Source organism: Scomber japonicus, chromosome 7 (assembly GCF_027409825.1).
Source record: "Scomber japonicus isolate fScoJap1 chromosome 7, fScoJap1.pri, whole genome shotgun sequence".
NCBI classification, from domain to species: domain Eukaryota; kingdom Metazoa; phylum Chordata; class Actinopteri; order Scombriformes; family Scombridae; genus Scomber; species Scomber japonicus.
Genome location: NC_070584.1, coordinates 17,022,881 through 17,044,461, shown reverse-complemented (window position 1 = coordinate 17,044,461; position 21,581 = coordinate 17,022,881). Strand labels below are relative to the sequence as shown.

Here is a 21,581-nt window from a genome sequence, read left to right as displayed (position 1 = left end):
AGGAAGTCAGCAGTAAAACAGGACAATAGAGAGAGCAAACGATAGAGAGAAAGAGAGAGCGAGAGAGAGAGAGAGAGAGAGAGAGAGAGAGAGAGAGAGACCAAATCTACTGGCCATAATGAGTGAGCGTCTCTGAAAGTGGATATGAAGGCGGATGAGCCACGCCAACCTCCTTTGACCGCATTAACGAAACCTAATGGAACGGCTGGCTCCAAGAGGCCTCGTCATCCATTATCTGACTGTTGCCCAGCGCAACCAAATAGGCTCACGGCCTCAGTGGCTGCAGCTCAGCTGTCATGCACTATGTTCTCCCTTTTTCTTTGTCTTATTTCCACTGGCCTTAATGAAAATGATTGGTAAATCAATTGCCTGGTACGTAAAGAAGCCAGGGAAATATTGCCTCCACCAGGCCTGTGGCCACAAATCACTGTAAATCAAGAGGAGAGGAGAGGAAAGGATGACCATATTTTGTATTGAGAAGCAGCCATCATCTCACTACACACACCAGATCCATCATTACCAGCTCATGATGAGTGAACAAGCACAGTTCAAACCCTCAGCATGGATTTGACAGTTTCAGTGTGATTGAAGGATTCAGAAAAACTGTATTTTTCTTCTTGCATTTCTTATTTTATGAAATGATAATACTGCTAGGTTTGAAATGATAATACTAGGAGGTTTCAGAGGTTTCTGGTGCCTCAGTGTGTGATGACCAAGTTTTGAATGTTAATGGTTGTATTGCAGTGCTGAGTAACTATGCACTATCTGTTTAAGCACTCTCCTTAACTTGTACAGTTCTTAGGCACTTATACTTTACTTCAGTTGTTCTAATTTATGTTTTATCCTCCTATACATACTTAAACTCCATATTTCAGGGAGAAATATTTTATTTTTTAATCCACAACATTTATTTTAAACTTGTAGTTACAAGTTACTTTTTTTACTTTTTTATACAAAAAATAAGATGAGTTTATAGATATATCATTTTCCATAAAACTGAATGGTTTGCTTGTTTGTTTTATCCATTGTAAAGCATCCTTGGGTTTGTGAAAGGCGCTATATGAATCACATCTATTATTATTTATCATTAGAGTATTCAAAAGCAGCTACACTCCAACCAGCTTTTTTTTTTTTAAAAAACAGCTCACATATTATTGCATTAAAATAGTAATTTAAAAATGTATTAAGAATATCATAATGTAACACTAACAGGTGCCTTTCTGTCGCCATTATTCATACTTTTATGAAATTTTATTCTTGAAATACATTTGCTGATAATATTTACTTTGTAAGCAAAAGTGCCTTTTTTTAATTTGCATTTTATGAATACAACAAAAGACCAAATACAGACAGCACACAAGAACAGTATGCCATAGATTACATATAAAAAGATATAAGTAAATATAGTATATTTGCTCAGTTTATAATGCAATGATCTCATTGCATCATAAACACTTCTCTTTTCAGACTTCCCTGTTTTAAATACAAGATTCAGGTTACTATTCATTTTATATTGGCTTCTTCTTCTTCTGCATAGCACCCTAAAGGGCTTTTAGAGATTAAATATAAGGTCAGGTAATAATAAGATAACGAGATGAACCTGTTTCTTTTTTGCTTCTAGCAGTGTCATTCAAGTTTCTATATGATGAAAAATAATTATACTGTGATAAATATCTTGGATTGTGTAACTGTTTTTCCAACGTAAGGAATTTTGTTATTGTTAGATTAGGGTTAGGGTTAGGGTTATTGTGGGTGGACATGACGTTGCTTGTAATCCAGGGCTGTGGTATACTGAACTACATCATTGATATTTCACAGATTTTCAGAACATAATTGCTGGTTTAACTGCATATTTGTGTCTGTGTGTGTGTGTGTGTGTATGTGTGTGTAACAAGGTGACTGTGGATATATAATTTACTGGCTTAAAGGGGTGAATTCAGTGTTAACCTGCTCTTTACAAACATTAAAATTCAAATGATTCAGATCCTCTGACCACTCTGTCAGATCAAGGACCCACTCACTAAATTCTCAGGTCCATCCATCAAGCAGGACCTTGTGTTTTTTCCAGGTTTTTTCTCATTAACAAGGGGATTACAGCGGGTGGTGTGCAAAGGGGTGAAAGACACAGAAGACCTGCTACATAGGTCTTAGTTAGAAAACCCATCATTGTGTGCTGATAGTGGTGTCTGTGTGGAGAATTGAGCACTCCCTCTTACAGTATATCTCTGGTATTTTGTGATTCTGACCTTGTCGTTGAGTGGTTTAAGCACTTCAGTGTGGCCAGTGTTTGAGCAACCTGCCAGTGTGGTGAGAAAATGACAGCATCCTCTGAGAATGGAAAGGGGCAATAAAAAGAGGGGGGGCTACTTACATAGGCATGCTATACAGAAATTGCTTACTTACTGCAAGGTAGCTAATCTCTCGTTAATCCACGGTACTTACCCCCACGCACACTGACTGCACCTTTTGTGTGGTCTCACAGAGAAAGTGTTTTTCTGTGGCCGGGGGTCGGGAGCAAAGGCTGGTCTGATTCAGGACATTCCCAGGAGCACTGGAAAGAAATGAGGACACTGAACAGCTCATGCATTGTGTCTGTGTGTCTGTGTGAGTGTTTATTTCAGTACATTTGACGTTTTTGTGTCACAGTCTTCAGTGTTGTGCGGAGACATATATTTCACACACACATTTCACATTTGGAAAAAAAAAAGGTTTTTCATGTGAAAAATGTGACCACGTACACGTTTACTGAGCTGCTGTGTGAGGTGATGCTATGATAACAGGATGTTATGATTTTTGAGGAGTGACACAACTTCTGCTATGCCACTCATGCACCATCCACACAAGAACATTATTTTCCTCTTGGAACAATTGTTCTTTTCTACTTCTGTCTTCACATTGAGCAGCGACAGTTAGTTTGACCGGACAGCCAGTCATCTGAGCGGATATCCAAATGATCATTTCTCAATAATGTGAAATCATTACACTGAGTTTCAACCTCCACGCCAAATTGGTTTTGTGCTTTGTTTGCTGCTTGCCCTCTCACCAGCCTGGCCATGGATTACTCATACAACAGGAAATAATGACGCCAAGGTCCATTAAGTGGGATGGCAGGACATCATATCAGCATTAATCTCCACTTAGCAGAGCTGCCCCAGGAGAGAGAGAGAGGGAGGGGAGACGAGAAAGCGAGAGAGAATATGATTTTCAGCTCTTCCCAACTGGACTCAGGCTTTTAATTTTTATTACTATTTCTTTTTATGATATAAAACTTTGGTGAAAAGGTCTGGTGGGAACTAGGATCGTAATCAGGCCAAATTTTCCATTCATAAACACACATTTATTATTTCTGCACATTAATACTCCCAGCAGGAAGACACTTTTTAACATTCTCTTTATAGACGTGTTGCCTTTCCCTTCAAGCCAGTGAAATTATTTAATTTAATTGGATACATTTGTGTTTCAGAGCAAGATGAGCCATTAGAAATATATATATATATATATTTTTATTTTATGTTAAATATTTAAGTTAAAGATTTTTGTATATAAATACTTATATTTAAGATATATTTTACATCTACCAAGAGACAGCAGCACAAGGTTTTGTAAGTGGTCCCTGACAAAAAATGTCACTAAATAAAAAGAGACTTGGTAAATGTATTTTGTATTTACTGTGACTCTAATGCCACCATCAGGCCAAACTGAGCTAACCTTTTAGATTGTCTGTGTTCACAGCTGTAACTGCTGTTGAAGACCCTGAGGTCATGTTCTTGTCTTTGTGGAGGGGTGGGGGTTAGCCACCTTTTACGACATATAACTTACAATACGTGTGAAAATCCGATATGGAAATAGTCCTCCAGGATAGGAACTAATTCACATTTAGAAAATTGGGCCTCAGGTCTAAGGTTTGACCCTGTGGTGGAATGTTGAAACCTGAACCACAACAACCCTTTTCTTTGGTGCATAGGCAAAATATGTAGGGCTGCAAATAACTAGTATTTTCATTATTGATTAATGTCAATTCCCAAAGCCCAAGTTAACATTCACAAATGTTTTCTTTTGAGCCAATGAACAATCCATTACCCAAAGATATTTAGTGTACTACCATAGAAGGCTAATAAACCTATACATATTCACATTTGATAGACTTGAATCAGATTATTTGATTCTTTTTATTTATTAAAAAAACATCCAAAAACAAATCAATTATTAAAAAGATACAAAGAGCAAAAATGTAGACATGGTGTATCAACATTTTTTGTCCAGGGTCTTTCCATTGACAAGATATTTCATCAAAGAAAAACAGCCTGTAGTCTCCTTTGCTGCAAAGAGAAAAATACTACTAATAAACAACTGCCAGGCTTAATATTGACACCCCTGTCACTATAATACAACATATATTAATTTAAGCATACAAACAGTTTTAACTAGTTGAACCCTAAGTATTATTCAAATGTAAGCCAGCTAACACCACGGAAAGGCTTCTGTCTTTAATGGTTTGTGGTGACTACACACAGTGTTCTTATTATTATTATTATCATCATTATTATTATATATTACACATGATCCATCTCTACTGCCCTTCACACTGTACTGCTCCATCTGGAAAAACCAAGAACTTATGCACGGCTGTTGTTTGTGGACTACAGTTCTGCATTCAATACAATCCTCCCAAGCAGACTGTTTCACAAGATGTCCGACCTTGGCCTCCATCATAACATCTGCCTGTGGATACGAGACTTCTTAACCAACCTGCCACAGTCTGTGAGGATGGGCCCCTCCACTCCTCCTCTTTGTCTCTCAGCACAGGAGCCCCACAAGGTTGTGTCCTGAGCCCCTTCCTGTACTCACTTTATACACATGACTGCACACCCACCCACAACACCAATGTCATCATTAAATTTGCAGATGACACAACAATGGTGGGCCTGATCAGTGAAGGTGATGAGACAGCTTACAGGGAGGAGGTCCGGAGGCTGACTGAGTGGTGTTCAGTAAACAACCTGGTTTTGAACACTAAGAAAACAAAAGAAATGCTTGTTGATTTCAGGTAGAAGACAAATGATCATCAGCCGCTGGAGATACATGGGCTAAGTGTGGAGAAGGTGGCTACTTTTAAGTTCCTGGGCACATACCTTTCTGAGGATCTTACATGGACAAAGAATACTCACTTCTACCATTGTTTGGTGGAGAGTGTTCAGACTTATGGGATCCTTGTATGGTATGGCAGCAGCTCTGCAGCTGATAAAAAGGCCCTTCAGAGGGTTATCAAAGCTGCACAAAAAATAACAAAAACACACCTACCCACCCTGGAAGACATTTTCAACTCCCGCTGTCTTCAGAAAGCCACCAACATTCTGCAGGATCCATCCCTCCCAGCCCATCATCTGTTTGAACCAGTCAGTTAAAACCAGAACCACCAGACTGTTAAACAGCTTTTATTCCAAAGCCATCCCCACATTCAACACAAGCTTACAAACCCGAACTCATACCTAACAACACATATACCTTAGTGCAATATTACTGTGAATGTGGAATCTATCTATGTTGGCACTTTTGTATGACTGAGTTCCCTTTTGTATGACTGAGTATGTAGGCTATGTGTATGGACGCGTGTGTATATGTATTTTTATCTCGCCCTAATTTTTTACTTTTTTAATTTTTTTAAATTGAGCTCCATTCTCTGCCTTGGGTTTTCAATTGCGTTGTATTCTATACAATAACAATATAGAAATCTATCTAATATCTATCTATCCATGGGTGTACTGCGCCATCGAGTGTCGTTGAATATTATTGCACAGCCGTCCTTAAATGTCCCTGAAGGACCCCTACTCCATTCAATATAAAATATTTAAATATCTGAGAAACATGTAAAAGAAACAAATACTTAGCGGTGCAAATTGATTTGTTTCACTGTGTTTTCGAAGCGGAAAATAAAGATAATAATATATTTGTCTACGTGCCCCTCATAGATATGCTATGCGTGCCAGCAGATCTGGTACCTACACCGGCTGTCCCGTCGTCGCCTGATCAGAAGTGTTTAACGGCTGCCCCTGTTCCCCCGGCTGTCAGAGGCTGTGACAGCTGAAAATATCCTTTCTCTCTTTATCTGTGCGCTGAATACAGTCGCCACCATGTTTGAGGAGGCCAGTGAAGTGTTCGATAACATGTTTAAATCTTCGTTTCCTCTCACCTTCATCGTGTTTCTGCCCGCGGTGCTGATCCTGGTGTCTCCGCTGCCGGCCGAGGCGGCGCATGAGTTCACGGTGTACCGCATGCAGCAGTACGACCTGCAGGGGCAGCCTTACGGTAAGACCTTCACCCAGGACTAAATGTCAAGCTTTAGGACATTATATTGACATGTAATTAGATGTGTGTCGAGCTAACGGGAAGTTTCCCTGTGAAGAATCTTCTAATGTAGCATTAGCCAGCTAACTAGCAGCTAATGTTAGCTTCTCTTTGCTAGTAGGGAGGATCAAAGTAGCCTGTTTCCTTTAAGCAAATCAATAAATCTAAGCATCGTGCTAAAGCATACATATCTCCTTCATAACCTGCACCAGTTTCATTATTTCTGTAATGCCATTGTCTAAATAGTGTCGTGGTTAAAATCATCAGCTTTGTACGGAACAGCCAGAAAATTAGAGGCTGTCACAACGTGCCCTCCTCTTCCTCGTATGTTTTCGCCTCGATGAACTGATAAGATTATCTGCAAGTTGCTTAAATTGTGTACAAGTATGAGCATGAGTGGGTTGAAGGACTTTCTATCCCCAGTAGGAGAAAACATTTTGACAAAGGGAACATGAAGGATAGATATTATGCTAATCCACGTAGTCTACAACACTGGTGAAAGTAGTAGAAGAATAAATACTCTTTCTGTGTTTTGTATAGAAATGACTGGAGGCCAGTCAAATGCATAACTGAAACCAATTTATCAACAAGTCTTGAGAAATCTGAGAAATTATTGATTTAAGTTAAACATTTTTTTATTAAATGGTTAATCTAGCCATCCATTCATTTACTGCTGCTTACCCACATCTAGGTCATGATAATGAGTAACTAGTTATATTATTGGGAATGATTGTTTTAAACCACAAAGTAATTCACATTGCACATGATAAATAATTGTAGCTCTGGTGGGTTAAAATGTTCTTATTGATTTCTTTACATGTTTTTAAAAAGTCTTAAATTTAACGTGGTGAAGGCTACAGAAATCCTGCAAACCCAAACCTGCTGTTAGTGTCTCTGTCAGGAACCTGAGTGTGATTCATTTTATTATTGTGTCAGCATCAGTGTATAGATAAGAGTCCTAACATATATTAAAAATGGTTGATTGATGATTTTAATCATTGTGCCTTCAGGTACCAGGAATGCCATCCTGAACACTGAGGCTCGTACTGTGGAGGCAGAGGTACTAAGTCGTCGTTGTGTTATCATGCGGCTGGCAGACTTCTCTTACGACAAGTATCAGAAAGCCCTGCGTCAGTCAGCGGGGGCTGTTGTCATCATCCTGCCCAAGAACATGTCGGCTATGCCCCAGGACATAGTGCAGGTATGTATACACACACACTGTTGTTATAAATTTTGTGCTGTGTCCCATTTCTTCCCCTCTCTATTCTCAACCTTTTTCGCTCGGATGTGTTAAAGTGAAACATGGTTGTGTAACATTGCAAAGCTTTGTGAATTGATAAGGAGGTGGAGATCTTTCTCCTTACCTTCAGTAGTGATGTATTAGTGATGTTCTACCTGTGACTGTGACTATGTAATCTAGTAATTCACATTTGTGTTGTTAATCTTTATGCACATTTTCTCTTCTGATCTCAGCATCATTTAAAAGTCACGAGTACTATCCCTGCTTTAGTTTTGAAATTACTGAGCAGATTACTCAGCCACAAGCTTATCGGTTTTAAGTTTAGTTTGTTTAGGTTAGGTGCCTTGCTCAAGGGCACATCAGCACTAGTAGAAGTGAGTTTTGTTACCGTTCATATTTCTTTTGTTTTCTCTTTTTTTAACAGATTTTCAGGTTTAGTATGTCTCAAAAACAAAGAGAAATGTTTAGAGTGAGTGTAGGGAACAGTGCGGTCCTGCCTGCCCCTGACAGAAATTCAGGATTATCTTGGTGAAACACCAGCTGTGATGACGTAGACTTCCCACCTATGAGGGGGGGTTATAAATCTTCCTGAAAAGCTAAAGGTGTAGGCATATAATGAGTTACTGGTTTTGTTGTATACCTAAAATATATTTTTGGTTAATTTGATAAGCTCTAGAAAGCTGTTGTAAAGCAGTTAGTTTCCTATCTTCCTTTCCTGAAACTTTTCGGTCGAAAGAATTCGATCCGATTTCCTCTTTCAGTTTGAACACATCGGCACTAAATGGACCTCTGTCTCTTATCTTGTTAAACATGCTGTTCCTCCTTGTTTTGTGTAGCAGTTCATGGAGCTGGAGCCAGAGATGTTGGCTACTGAGACCATCGTCCCCGTCTACTTTGCCATGGAGGATGATGAGCTGCTGTCCATTTACACCCAAACCCTGACCTCCTCTTCCTCCCAGGGCTCCTTATCAGCAGCTGAAGGTAAAGACTTGATCGTGCAGGCGAGCTCTGCTCACAGTTGAGAAAGTAGATGAAGTGATCATGTTTCTTTTGTGCTTTCTTTACTGTGTGTGTCTTTCTCCTTTTTGTGTATTGTACACACTAAAGAAACAGTAAAACATCTGTGGTTGCAGCCCGGTCTTACACTGAGGGTAGCCGGGACACTTGATATGATATGATATGAGAATACACAATACTTAATTTAATAAGGTCTTTAATCTGTGATTGTGTTATTGTTGTTTTTTCTGTAGTCTTGCTACATACAGCCACAGCTAATGGCTTTCAGATGGTCACCAGCGGAGCTCAGAGCAAAGCCGTCAATGACTGGGCCATCACCAGTCTGGAGGTGAGAGACTGAACTATAATCAAAAGACAGATGTAGCTGAATCAGTTCGTTAAAAAAATGTATTTATGCCAAGGCATAGCATGTTGAAGAGAAAACGACATGGTCCCAAAATGTAAAAAGACAAAGAAACATTTGACATGAAACTAACAATAAAATCCTGACATCCAAAAGTACATCACCATAATTTAGATAAAATAATAATAACACTGCAGTACAAGGAAAATTAGCCTGTCTTCTGTATGCCTGTTGGGCTGTTTCACAACACAGCACCAGTGTAAAAAAAAAAAAAAAAGGAACTTCTGGCTACATTATTAACGTGAGGGAGTTTAATGCATGCTGGCCCTGGTATTATGGTTATGCTAAGCGGGCCATTATGTGTGAAATCATTTTATATTGCTGTATTTGACAGTGCATATTAATAACACTTCTGAGAATGTGTCAGAGTTAACCATAAAGTCAGATTGTCATCTGTAGTCCTTGAGCAGCCAAATAGTTGGAAGCACAATTGTTACGAGTAAAAGCATTGAAAACACAATTGACAATAAAAGTAGTGAAAATATACAGATATAAACAGAGCGTGCACTACATACAGATACTACATACTGTGGACAGATTATGTCATCATGTGACAACATTCACTCAGTAGTAAGATAAAAAACACTTTCCATGTTGTTAAATTTAAATGCTGCATGTTGCGTACTTTCGTTTTTTTAAATTTCTACATATATAAACTTTTAAAGCCAAAGCGAAGCTCCAAAAGTAGGTTGCAGAACAATGTTACACAACATGTAGCAAACAGAAGCTCTGTGGTTTTGACTGATGACTCACTTCAAGAAGCAGCTAGTATTTCTCTGTGTGGTTTGTGTTACTTCTTTAAAATTATAAAGTTACTTCAGTTCAATTTTAACTAAACTTTGCTTTACAAAAGGTTTCAGAAATTCACCTTGTTTCTAAACTAGTGAGAAGAAACTGAAGCGATAACATTGAGTGCTGTTTTGTTAGCATAGTGTTGGGTGTGCTGCCTGGCTGCTACAGTATTTTAGTGCCCAATCTGTGCCTTTTTTCCCCTTTCTTTTGAACATGTGGGTGGTCTTAAATCCCTGAACAAAAACAGTTGTGTGGATCTAAAGCCTGCAAGTCTAGATGGATTTGATCAGAAAGGCTTTTATTTAGTGTTTGTGTTGCTATGCACATATTGACAAATTGAATCTGTAGCCGAATAATTGTTTACACTTTAAATTGATATTATATATTGTGTCATTTATACAAACCCACTGTGTACCCAAACAAACCTTAAAACTGTTTTCGCTTTATTTATTTCTATTTACCCTCAAGCTCAAATTTCACTACTAATTATGTTGATGCAAAACCCGGAACAACTAGATTATTAATGCACAGTGGGAGATCCTTCTGTATGAATATCATTATCAAACTCAGCACTCAATTGTTGGCTGTTATTTCTGTCTGCTTTAGTTATTGTTAGAAAGAAGTTTTAAACCAAAGAATTGGAGTCAGAAAGGTTAAAAAATAAAGCTGGAGAGAAGTGTTAAAACAGGACTTTTTCTAATCTTAGTTCGTGTTAAACCAGAAGTCGAAAGTGGTTTAGTGGTTTAGTCACACTGCAGAGGATTAGGAGACAGAGGGCTTGTGTGACTGTAACCCACTGCAACACTGCACAGTTACAGGCTGGCAGTTTAAACACACAGTCACACTGGATTAGCTGAATTCTCTGCCACTGATTTACTGTTTCTGCTTTTATTTCCATGATCTGTAACTATCTAACGGCTTCGTTGTTGTTCACCAGGGTCGCCTGGCAGGAGTTGGAGGAGAGGATTTGCCTACTATTGTGGTGGTGGCTCACTATGACTCCTTTGGTGTTGCTCCAGTAGGTTCACCTTCCTCTTCTTTTCTCTTTCAGATAATCCCTGACACCTTAGAAAACATCCATAGAGTTTAGCAGCTGAAGAAATATTTTGTCTGCAAACAGCTGAGAGATGATGTTACAGTTCATGGTTTATTTAGTCTGTGAGTTGAGCAGTCAGATACAAGTGTCTCTAAGAATAAGAGATGTAAAAACTAGAGATATAATTTGTGCTTATACAGTAATAGATGTTCAAAGTATTATCAGGTAAGATCAGAAAGCTTATCTGACTTGTGTTTGTGTGCAGTGGTTGTCGTACGGAGCAGATTCAAACGGCAGCGGAGTATCCATGTTACTGGAGCTGGCTCGTCTCTTCTCAAAACTCTACACGTACAAGAGGACGCACGCTGGGTGATTAACGACACAAATGCACTCAGATTTTAATCAGCACTTTCAACACACCTCTTACACAATCACGGTAACGTTTTGACACCACACTGACGCTCCAGGTTGCTCATGAAATGTAAGCTTTGTGTGTCTAATGAACTAGTAAAAGTGTTATTCATTGCTGACTTCAGTGGTTCATCCAAACGTCAGTCTGTTTATCATGTCCATCACATTTGGAGGTTAGCGCCCTGCTCTGGATGCTTTTTGAACTCTACTGAACATTATCAGTGCACTCCCTGTGCAGTAAGAACCACATCAGACACTCAGAGTGCTCAATAAACTGATGGAGGTTTGTTCTTATGTCCAAATGTACTCAACTGTTGCTGAGTGGGAGGAGCTGCTTCTTTCACATGCTGAATAATGGACTTCACTGTTTATGCAGTGCTAAAACAGACACTTCTTTGTAGAACCAAAGCTGGCTCTATGCAGTTGATGTCAAACAACTTGTGATTTATTGTCCTCAATGGAAATGACCATTATTCCTTAATTACCACTCTTGTTCCCATGTCTGAATATCCTAGTATCATACATTCTGCTTCATCATGTTTTCACAAGTTATTCCTTTGGGTTTGTTTTGCAAATTAAAATCTAATTCTGAATCAGGTTATTATTGAGTCAATCAAGTTGAGTTTCACGACTTACATGAGTCAAATTTACCCATATTACAAACAGTCTATAACCTCAGAAATATTGCTAGAGTTAGATCCTACCTTACACTGGAAGATGCCAAAAAGATGACTCATGCTTTTGTTTTTTCTCACCTGGATTATTGTAATGCACTTTGTTCAGGATTACTGAACAAAAACATTGGCAGGCTGCAGCTTGTACAGAATTCAGCAGCCAGGGTTTTAACATAACCAGGAAAAAAGATCACATCACTCCAGTTTCATCATCATAGTGGCTGCCTGTGTCGCTCAGGATTGATTTTAAAATTATTTTACTTGTTTATAAGACTCTTAATGGTTCAGCACATTATATATATCTCTGATTGCTTAGCCGAGTATGTTCCAAACCGTCCTCATAGGTCTACAAAACGTGAAGCAGCCTCTGTTTTTATGCACTGTTTTTCTTCTTATTCTTCTTATTCTCATTCTTCTTATTCTTATTATTTATGAATCCTCTTGTATGTTCAGGTACAACCTGCTGTTCTTTGTATCTGGTGGGGGGAAGTTTAACTACCAGGGCACCAAACGTTGGCTAGAAGACAATCTGGACCACACAGGTACTGTAGAGTTCATTGGTCTAACAGTGTTCTGGATATTTATAGAACAGGATGTAATGATTCATGCAGCTAGATTTGGTTTGACACAAAATACTGGTGCCAGAATACTTGAGCCAAAACCTGAATGGAGACAGTTTATGTGAATGTATGAATATAAAGAGCTCCCTGCATTACATATACCTGTGTTACATGCACTAACAGTTGAGGAAGAGAAGAGTGAAATGATCAAACATCAAACATCATTCATTGTCTCTGCTCACCATATGAACAGGTTTTGTCGTGTCTATTAATTGACTTCCTCCTTTTCTCAATAGACTCCAGTCTGCTGCAGGACAACGTAGCCTTCGTGTTGTGTTTAGACACTTTGGGAAATGGAGACTCATTACACCTCCATGTTTCCAAACCTCCTAAAGAGGGAACTCCTCAGTATTCTCTGCTCAAGGAGCTTGAGATGGTAAGAATATGTTACTATAGAGTATAATATGTATACCCTAATTTGGTGACACGTGAATCTGTCTATATTAATAATCTTATAATTTGCATAGGAATGTAAATGACTGTGAAAAGTTGGCACACCTCACTTTAATAATGCAGATATTTCTGCAACAGAAGTTTTCTTAAGTCACGTCATGTGAGTTGTGAATCAGAGCATGTGTGTGCTACTTCACACTCAGTTAACTAATGTCCTCTAACTTAACTGTTTTCTTAATGCAAACCAATAGATGAACATGTTTAGGGTGGAAGATGCGACCAAGTTAATCTGTTACAGAGCTGGAAACACATTTTTGCTGAGGAAATGTGGTGTGAATCCTCACACATGCACTGCAACATTAAGATTTTAGGAACATTACCTGGAGGAGGTTTATGTGTGTACGCAAATGTCCAAATCAGTCGAACCAGTCAGTAAACAGACTTATTGGGGTCAGCTCCGTAGTCCATACAATGTCCGTTTGAACTCACGTGTGAATACAGCATTAAACTCTTAGAAGATTTCACATTGAGTGAGTTGACTACAGCAGTAAAGTTTGAATAATTTATCAAAATGTTGAACAAGCAGAATATGCGCTGGATAAGCACAGCAGGCCAGTTGAGCTGCTTTTTTTTTTTACTGGGCTTGAACGCTCAGCTGTTGAGCTAATGTATCGAGGTTTTTGTCTGGAAACAGTAAACACACATGAAATAATACACAACACTAAAGGGTTGAAGATTTTAAAAAGTGCTACATGTATGAAAGAATAATTCTGGAAAATGTCCAGACCTGATTCAAGAAAAACTTAAGTGTCCACCCAGGTGGGAAATTTATCTTGGGCTAAAAACCTGTGCTGCAGAAAAAACCAACAAACAAAACAAAAAAACTTCCACAAAGGCCATAACACACATAATACACATGAAGCAATACAAAACATAGTACATAATACATACAATGCAAAAAGACATTAAATACATACTCAATACCAGATAGCAGCTCTAATAGATGGACCCGATTCTCTGAATATTCTCCAAAGTTAATATGCGAAGGCAGTTTTATAGATGAATTCATTGGAAGAAGAGAGACGAGCAGTCCACTGGAAGAGTTTGAATTTAATAGATTACTAAAAACAAAAATATCCTGCTTCATATCTCAGTATTTTCGTTCCCTGATACAATTTGTTTGAATTCTTCTAGCTGTACCTTAATTACTTAGCCTGGAGCAAAGGTTCAGATATTCAAATGATCACACCTTTAGAGAAAACTAAGCTTATAATTTCTGTTTTTCTCTCCTCTCCCCTCAGGTGTCATCGAGTCAGTACCCAGAGGTCAAGTTCTCCATGACCCACAAGAAGATCAACCTGGCCGACGACATGCTGGCCTGGGAACACGAGCGCTTCGGGATCCGCCGGCTGCCAGCCTTCACTCTATCCCATCTGCCATCCCATCGCCTGGCTCAGCGCTCCAGCATCATGGACGTGCGGTCAGTGTCCCCCTCCTCTCGCTATGGAGCGGGAGAGCCCCCTGCTGGGTGGGTTCATTACTGCAAGTCTCTGAATCACCAACAGAAAAGAGTTTCCGTGTCACTTGAGTCTTTTTCATTAGTGTCACTGATGTTGTTGGTGCCCCGTTCCTTTTCACCTCTCCTGACTTTCTTCATTGCATCAGGTTAAATAAACTTTCTGCATTACAGCCCACCTGTGTGGGAATGGATGCTCTGTAAGCGGTGTCTCTTTTCTCTGTTGTTTTCCTGGGTGATTTTTTTTTTGTCCTCTGATATCTTTCACTTCTTCATTCTCTTACTGTCTTCAACCTTGTGTTTGTGTCTTACAGGCCTCATGTTGACGTGAAGAAGCTTAGCAGGAACACCAAGGTGGTGGCAGAGGCCCTCGCCAGAGTCATCTACAACCTCACAGAAAAGGTTAAATACACAGATAAAGAAAAGTGATATCAGTTAGATGCTTTTTCCTGTTTCCAGTCTGTGAAGTAACACTTTTCTTGTACTCTGCTGCACAGGGAGCTCCTGGAGACCTGCAGATCTTCAGCGAACAAATGGTCAGTAACTGTTCACCCTCGCCCTTTCACAAACATTAAGTGCAAACGTTTTGTGGATTACTGTTGAGTCCAGCGCATTCTTTTGTCTAATTGGCAATCAATCAGAATCAATCAGAAACAGGCTCGGAAATTGCGACTGTGCCTCAGGAGGTAGAGCGGATCGTCCACCAATCAGAAGGCTGGTGGTTAGGTGTCCGGCTCCTGAACGCTAAATTGATCCCAATTGCTGTGCTTTAGATCTTGAAAAGTAAAACCACTTCCAACAATCAGCTGTTTTTGCTGCTATTATGACAAAAATGATAAAAGTTTAGAATGTTACATTGTAAAGTATGATCTTTTTTAGTTGAGAAATACTCCTAACACGGGCATTGCTTCATAGTAAAAATATTAAAGTAATAGCCTACTATGTGTTTCCATCTCAGACTCTGGTGGTTATTCTTTATAAAGCACCATTTTCTTTGTGTAGCACCCTTCTTATTGGGTGTCCTGGTTCTGTATCTGTCTGTGATGTGATTTGTGTGACAGCAGGTGCAAGAGGAACAACTGTCAGCAGTGGTTGACTGGCTTACAGCGCAGCCCCGAGCCGCCCAGCTGGTTGACAAAGACAGCAGCGTGGTGTCCACCCTGGAGTATCACCTGGGACGCTACCTTAAGGATGTCAAGAAACACTACGTCAAAGCAGACAAGAGGTAAAGGAAATGAACAGAAGACACTTTTAGGCCCTTGAATACCCAAAATAATAACAATGACTCTTTCCTCTATATTTCCAGAAATCACAGATCTAACGTTAGTCATATATTCTGAACATTTTGACGATGACGGCTTGTGATTTTCTCTTCCTCAGGGATCCAGAGTTTGTATTTTACGACCAGCTCAAGCAGACGATGAACGCCTACAGGTACGGTTTAATGAGCTAGTCTTCTCTCCTCTGAGATGCTTTTCTTCAGCACTGATGTGGCCCTGTATGCACTCTCAGCTCACAGTTGTCTGGAAAGTCTTGAGTGTTGTTTCAGTCAATCCTCAGTTAACGTTGTTTCAGACTGTGGTTCATTTCTCCCTTTAATCCTGAATCCCTGATGATTCTCTCTTCCTCTCAGAGTGAAGCCAGCTATTTTTGACCTTCTGCTGGCTGTCTGCATTGCAGCCTACTTAGGGGTGATGTATCTGGCGATCCAGGTAAGGCACAGCCCTCTCAGACATGCACTTCAATATGCAGTTTTGTTTCTTTGCATGTTGATCTTATGTGAGAATAAATGAGTCACTTTTCTGTGAAAGTCACAGCAGCAGTCTCTGTAGTTGTAACATTTCTGTAACATTTCTGTAACATTTCCAGCACAAGTCTGCATTAAATGTGGTCACGTTAACAAATAGAGAGAAATGTCAAATACACAACTTGTCTATGCTTTTATATAGAGCACTGTACAACATCATCTCTTGCACACAAATAAGATACTGAAATTGTTCTGGGGGTTCTTTTCATGTCAGCTCAGTCTGTTAAATGTTGCAGTGGGAGACAAAAGAAGTGAAACATAAATAAATAATGTGCACATCTGGGAACAGCTGTGAACAATAACCAGCAGTCTCCCTCCCTAAATTTTTAGTTGTCAAATATGAAATAAATATCCTATAAAACATACTAAATAAATTAAATAAATGAGTCACATGTTGATGTTTTGTCATTCTACATTTGTGCACATCATGTTAAATTTGATGAGAACACTTTGAAGCTGTTTCATTAGAGTCTTTAATTAATTAGGTTTACATGACAATGACGTTTTAAAAATCCATAACTGACCCACACAGTTTCCTCTGGTGCAGCAGACACAGTGTTACTTCAGCATCACATTGATCCCATCATGAATAAAGCTACGGCTGCAACTAATGATGATTTCCTTGTCAATTAATCTACTGATTGTTTTTATAATGAATCGTTTGGTCTATTAAAATGAGAGTCAGAGTAATGAAAAACTGTCCAGTCATTTCCCAGAGCCCAAGATCTTCAGATACCGTCTATTGTCTGACAAAAGGTCTAAAACTCAATGATGTGTAAAAGATTAATGTTAATGGACACCAATGACAAATACTCCATGTTTGCAAAAGGCTCATGAGTTTGCAGATGTTTTGTGAGTCTTGCCTTAAAACATGAACTGATGTCTTTTCCCTTGTCGTCTCTTCACAGAACTTCGGAGTCCTGTACAGCGTTGTCCGTAGAATCACCCAACCCAAGACGAAGGCCCACTAAGCCTCACAACACTTCTTTTTTTTTTTTTTTCCTTCCGCCAGACCCCGCCCTTTTCCTCAAATCCAGAAACTCTAGCCAGTAAGAACACAGACGCCAGGCCAAGCTGCCGTTCTCGTGATGGTTTTCAAAACCAGCAGAATCATTTCTATTTCCTTCATCCTGAACAACAAACTATGATGTCAGATCCTGTCTTGCTGCCAACTTAATCTATTCGGTCTCACGGACCAGAATAATCAGGAATCATTTTTTGCTCTCCCTGTCCTGAGTACACACGCCTCGTCATTCATTTAAAATAATCCCTCTACGTTGGAAATATTTATTTATTTGATTGACGTTAACCGTTAGTTCACACCTCGGATCCAGATGAGATGAAGTGAGTGGTTGTGATGTTGCTGTACCACTGATCACTCTTCATTCCTCTTCTCGTTATACTGTACGAGTGATCGTTCTGCCAAATTGACGTCATGTGTTGTTTCGGGCAGCTAGAGGGAGACACAGACCGCACAGAGTTTAGCCCAGAGTTTCTTTTTGTGCCCTCCACCAACCTTTTTTGTCTTCTTTCAAGTCCATCTTGATTGAATACTCCCTTATGTAGGCTGAAAGAGTTATTATTGGTCTCTGCAATCACTCTCCTTCTGCATACTGGTCGTGTAGAGACCTGCATCTAATGTGAAGCCAGTGTAAGAGAATGAGCATGTGTTTAAGCTAATAAGAGGCTTCAGAAGTTTGAGTTAACCAACCCGAGTGTGTATTCCTGTCAGTCCACCACATCGAGTCCAACATCGAGTCCAACATTGAGTCCAGACTAAAATAGCTCAACAAATACAGGATGGTTCACCATGAAACTTTATACAGTCAGTTATAGAGCTCAGAGGATGAATACTCAGTAAAATGTCTCCACTTGGGCTGATTATTGTTCATTATCGATTACTTCTTTATTGTAGTCTGAGGTGACATTCATTCATTTACTATCATATAAGTTTAACAAAAGCAGAAAATATTCACATTTAAGAGGCTGGAACAATTTGTCTTTTTTTTTTCCTTAAAAAATGACAAATAGTTCATCAGAATCAGAATAGTTGGTGATTCATGAATTGTTGCAACTTTAGTTTCCTCAACTATTGGGTGGATTGCCATGAAATTTGGAACACACTCATTTCCCAGTCAGGATGAATTTTGACTTTCTCTCTTGCACCAACGTGAGATCAAAGTTTCAGTTTGTCCAGTGCTTTGATTGATTATGAAAATCAAATGATGTTAATGATAAATTATCACCTGTTAGCATTTAGTTCAAAGCTCAGCTGCCCACATAGACTGTGCAGTTTGTTTTTCTAATAGACTTTCATACCAACAGTAGAGTAGAAGTTTGGCCTCTTACCTCCCTCTTTATTTAACTCAGACTACTGAAGCTTCATATTAGCTTCAGTTCAACTCAAGAATACCACCAAAAGACACTAATAACTCTTTCAATATACATATGGGCATGTGCGTATTTTATGAAACCGTACTTGGAAAAATCTGTGAAAATGACTCCTCAACACAAATACCGTTTACGGAAAAGGCAACCTGTCCAGATGAAATGTGAAGTAGTGTTTTAGATGATCCTGATAACATTGCCTTGGTAGGACAAAAATATTCTTGCCAACAATAAATGTGTGCATGAATTTCCTCTTTTCTCCCCAATGAATAATAGACATTTGTAGAAATCTAACCCTGAAATTTTTTCTAGACTCGGTTTGTTTCCTGTTGCTGTGTGACTTCTTTGTGTCTTATTTTTTTTACCACTCAGTTTTCTTTCTTTCTTCTTTTTTTTTTTTAAAACCCTGTACTGATAAGAAAGTCTTGATGTTGAATTACTGGCGGCAAAAGGTCACATGCCACAAACGTGTTCTCTTGTCTAATCAGAGACCCTGTGTTTTTAGTGTGTTAAGAGTACAACGCCAACACATCACAATGAGATAAAACTCCCCCTTTACTCCTTTTTTTATCAGTCAAACCGTGCTGATTGTGGCAGAAATGCGATTTCTCACTTAATCTGATTTTTTTTTTTTTTTCTTTTAAAGCCGTGACAAGATTTTTGGTCAAGTCAGCACTGCAGGTTTTATACCATTGATGTCTTAAAGTGAGCACGAACACAAAGGGGGGAGGTGGTTAAATCTGAAAAGTATCTTAAAAAACACCAATTCTTTATTAGTTTGTGTAAATTCAACGATTCTGCAGTGAAGTCTTGACCTTTTCTCTGCCCTGGTCTTGCCTTGTTGTGGGTGAATGGTGTCTATTAGCTGGTTTTTGTGTTTTTCAGTGTTACTGCATGACCTCTTCCCTCCTTTTTTTTCTCCTGTTGCCATGGTAACAATGACATTTTATTTACCAACACAAGGGAACGATTCGTGTGGTACATATGATTTTTTTCTTCTTTTTTTTTTTTTTAATTTATTGAAACCGTTTTGATCTGTGCACTGAAAGTGAACTCTCCTCTCGTCTGAACTGTTTCACCTCATCCACAACACTTGATCTTTGCAATGAAAATGATATCAGTTGTGATTAAAAATAAATAAATGACAAAAATAAAATCGCACATGTGTTCTTCTTTTTGTTTACTGACATGTTTTATTTTATGGGAAAAAAATAATAACATTGGCTGAATGGTATTAAAATTGTATTACAAAAGAGCAAGTAGTGTCTTTTATCAAGTGGTCAGATTTTTAAAAAGTGGTAAAATTTAAACAGTTTGGAGAGAATAATAATAATAAAAAAAAAAAAAACGGGGCAATTTGTTTTAACTTACAGTGTTTTATCAATGGTCCAAAAAACATTTCATTAAAATAGACTTTCAATTAATTAACAGGTTTTAGTTAATGATTCTTCCAATAAAGTCATAAAAATTCCCAGATTCTCCCTTCCCTTTTCTAATTTTGATCTACGAATGAACAATAAAAATAATACTAATAAATTACAGTGCAACTTTTAAGAAATACCTGCAGTGCTTTCAGCCTGTTGTTCTCTACCAGCTTCTACTAAGCTCTCGTCTTCACTCGTCAGCAGCTCCCACAAAAACACTTGCCTCATAATTTTGGGGTGGACATTTTGGCACAATCAAAGCATTTGTGTAAATAAGTGGCGTCATGATGGAGTGAGGCCTGCGAGGCGGTTCAGACAGACAGCTCACATGTCAAAACTAAGAGCAAAGCAATTCATCCTCAATGTGGTCCTGTCAATAAAGCTGATTGACTCATGAGTTTGCAAACATTGCTTCATATTTTATCATTTCTCTGCTGAGCTTTTGTGTATGCAAGCAGGGAGTGATAAGATTGGAAACAAGACCTCTGCAATAAGGTGGTCCTGTGACTCCTGTCAGCAGTGCATGTTTTACTAATCAATTTCAAACACTGCTTTATTTTTTATCTTTTCTTTCCTGATCTTTGGTATATGCAGAGATCAGAGACTAAAGACACAGAACAATATACTACTCAACAACATGTGAAGTGGAGCCTCTGCCTGCCAATAGGTTTAAAAATCAGCTCTGCATTCACATAACATGTTCCAAGTAAGTTGTCTGACTGAACCGAACTTCGCATTAACAACTTTAAACCAACATGAAGTGTGTGAGCCAAATGTTCAAATGTTTAAATGAAATAAGAAACAGCCAAATTGCCACAGAAAGACAAAAAAAAAAAAAATAGAAGTACAATTTCACGTATTTTTTGTCACTTCTGGGTAGTATTAGAGGTGGGCGATACGTATGAGAATATTACAACATTAATATACTTGAAAAGTGTTATCTAGTGGACACCACGCAGACATATGTGTAGTAAAATGAAATCATGTGAAGGTAAAAATTTGAATTCTTCTAAACTGTTCACTAATTTTAGATACATATCAGGCATCTATCAGGACACTTTGTATGTCTAATAAATTCAGTGTTGACAGTGTGTGAGAATCCAACCTTTACTTTCACATAGAAAATCAATTGAGTACCATAGATGCAAAAAAATCCAGCTCATTGGTTTCCAGCATACAGCACAGCGTCTTAACACACTCAGAGATGTTTAATGATATTCATATGACAATATAAATAAATATGGCTAAATGATTATCATCTGACAGTATACATATTGTCATATCGCCCACCCCTAGCAGTAGTTACTTGTTCACACGTCACAGCGCTGTTTGTAGTCTGACACAGTGGGATATCCGTACCAGACTTGAGGGATGAGTCGCACCTGATTCAGATCACATGTCTTTGTGGGTTTACTGCAATCTAGATTTCCTTGTGTCATCATACAACCACTGCCGTACAGTTGATGCATCCAAGAAAAAGAAGAAAAAAAAAAAACATCAGGAAATTATGGATAA

General features: G+C 38.7%; 1 protein-coding gene across 4 annotated transcripts; it reads left to right on the top strand.

The window, feature by feature from the left end:
• Nucleotides 1-6,041: 6,041 nt before the first annotated feature.
• Nucleotides 6,042-21,545, top strand: ncln (nicalin). Of its 4 annotated transcripts, none has more exons than XM_053321673.1 (15): nt 6,042-6,306; nt 7,356-7,546; nt 8,422-8,566; nt 8,836-8,930; nt 10,735-10,815; nt 11,099-11,202; nt 12,372-12,460; nt 12,775-12,914; nt 14,233-14,411; nt 14,762-14,849; nt 14,945-14,983; nt 15,512-15,672; nt 15,828-15,881; nt 16,081-16,159; nt 17,163-21,545. In XM_053321673.1, exons 1-15 carry the CDS (start codon nt 6,132-6,134, stop codon nt 17,223-17,225), a joined length of 1,683 nt encoding a protein of 560 aa, XP_053177648.1. In that variant the 5' UTR covers nt 6,042-6,131; the 3' UTR covers nt 17,226-21,545. The 4 variants fall into 4 exon arrangements, with proteins under 4 accessions (XP_053177648.1, XP_053177647.1, XP_053177646.1 ...); XM_053321672.1 differs by having other exon boundaries at nt 15,509-15,672; XM_053321671.1 differs by having other exon boundaries at nt 14,233-14,459.
• Nucleotides 21,546-21,581: the final 36 nt, after the last annotated feature.

Bases quoted from the DNA above. Each gene is read 5' to 3' on its own strand.
- ncln (XM_053321670.1), top strand. From the start codon at position 6,132: ATGTTTGAGGAGGCCAGTGAAGTGTTCGATAACATGTTTAAATCTTCG. The intron at 8,567-8,835 runs GTAAAGACTTGA...TTTTTTCTGTAG, and splicing joins CTCCTTATCAGCAGCTGAAG to TCTTGCTACATACAGCCACA. The intron at 12,915-14,232 runs GTAAGAATATGT...CTCTCCCCTCAG, and splicing joins TGCTCAAGGAGCTTGAGATG to GTGTCATCGAGTCAGTACCC.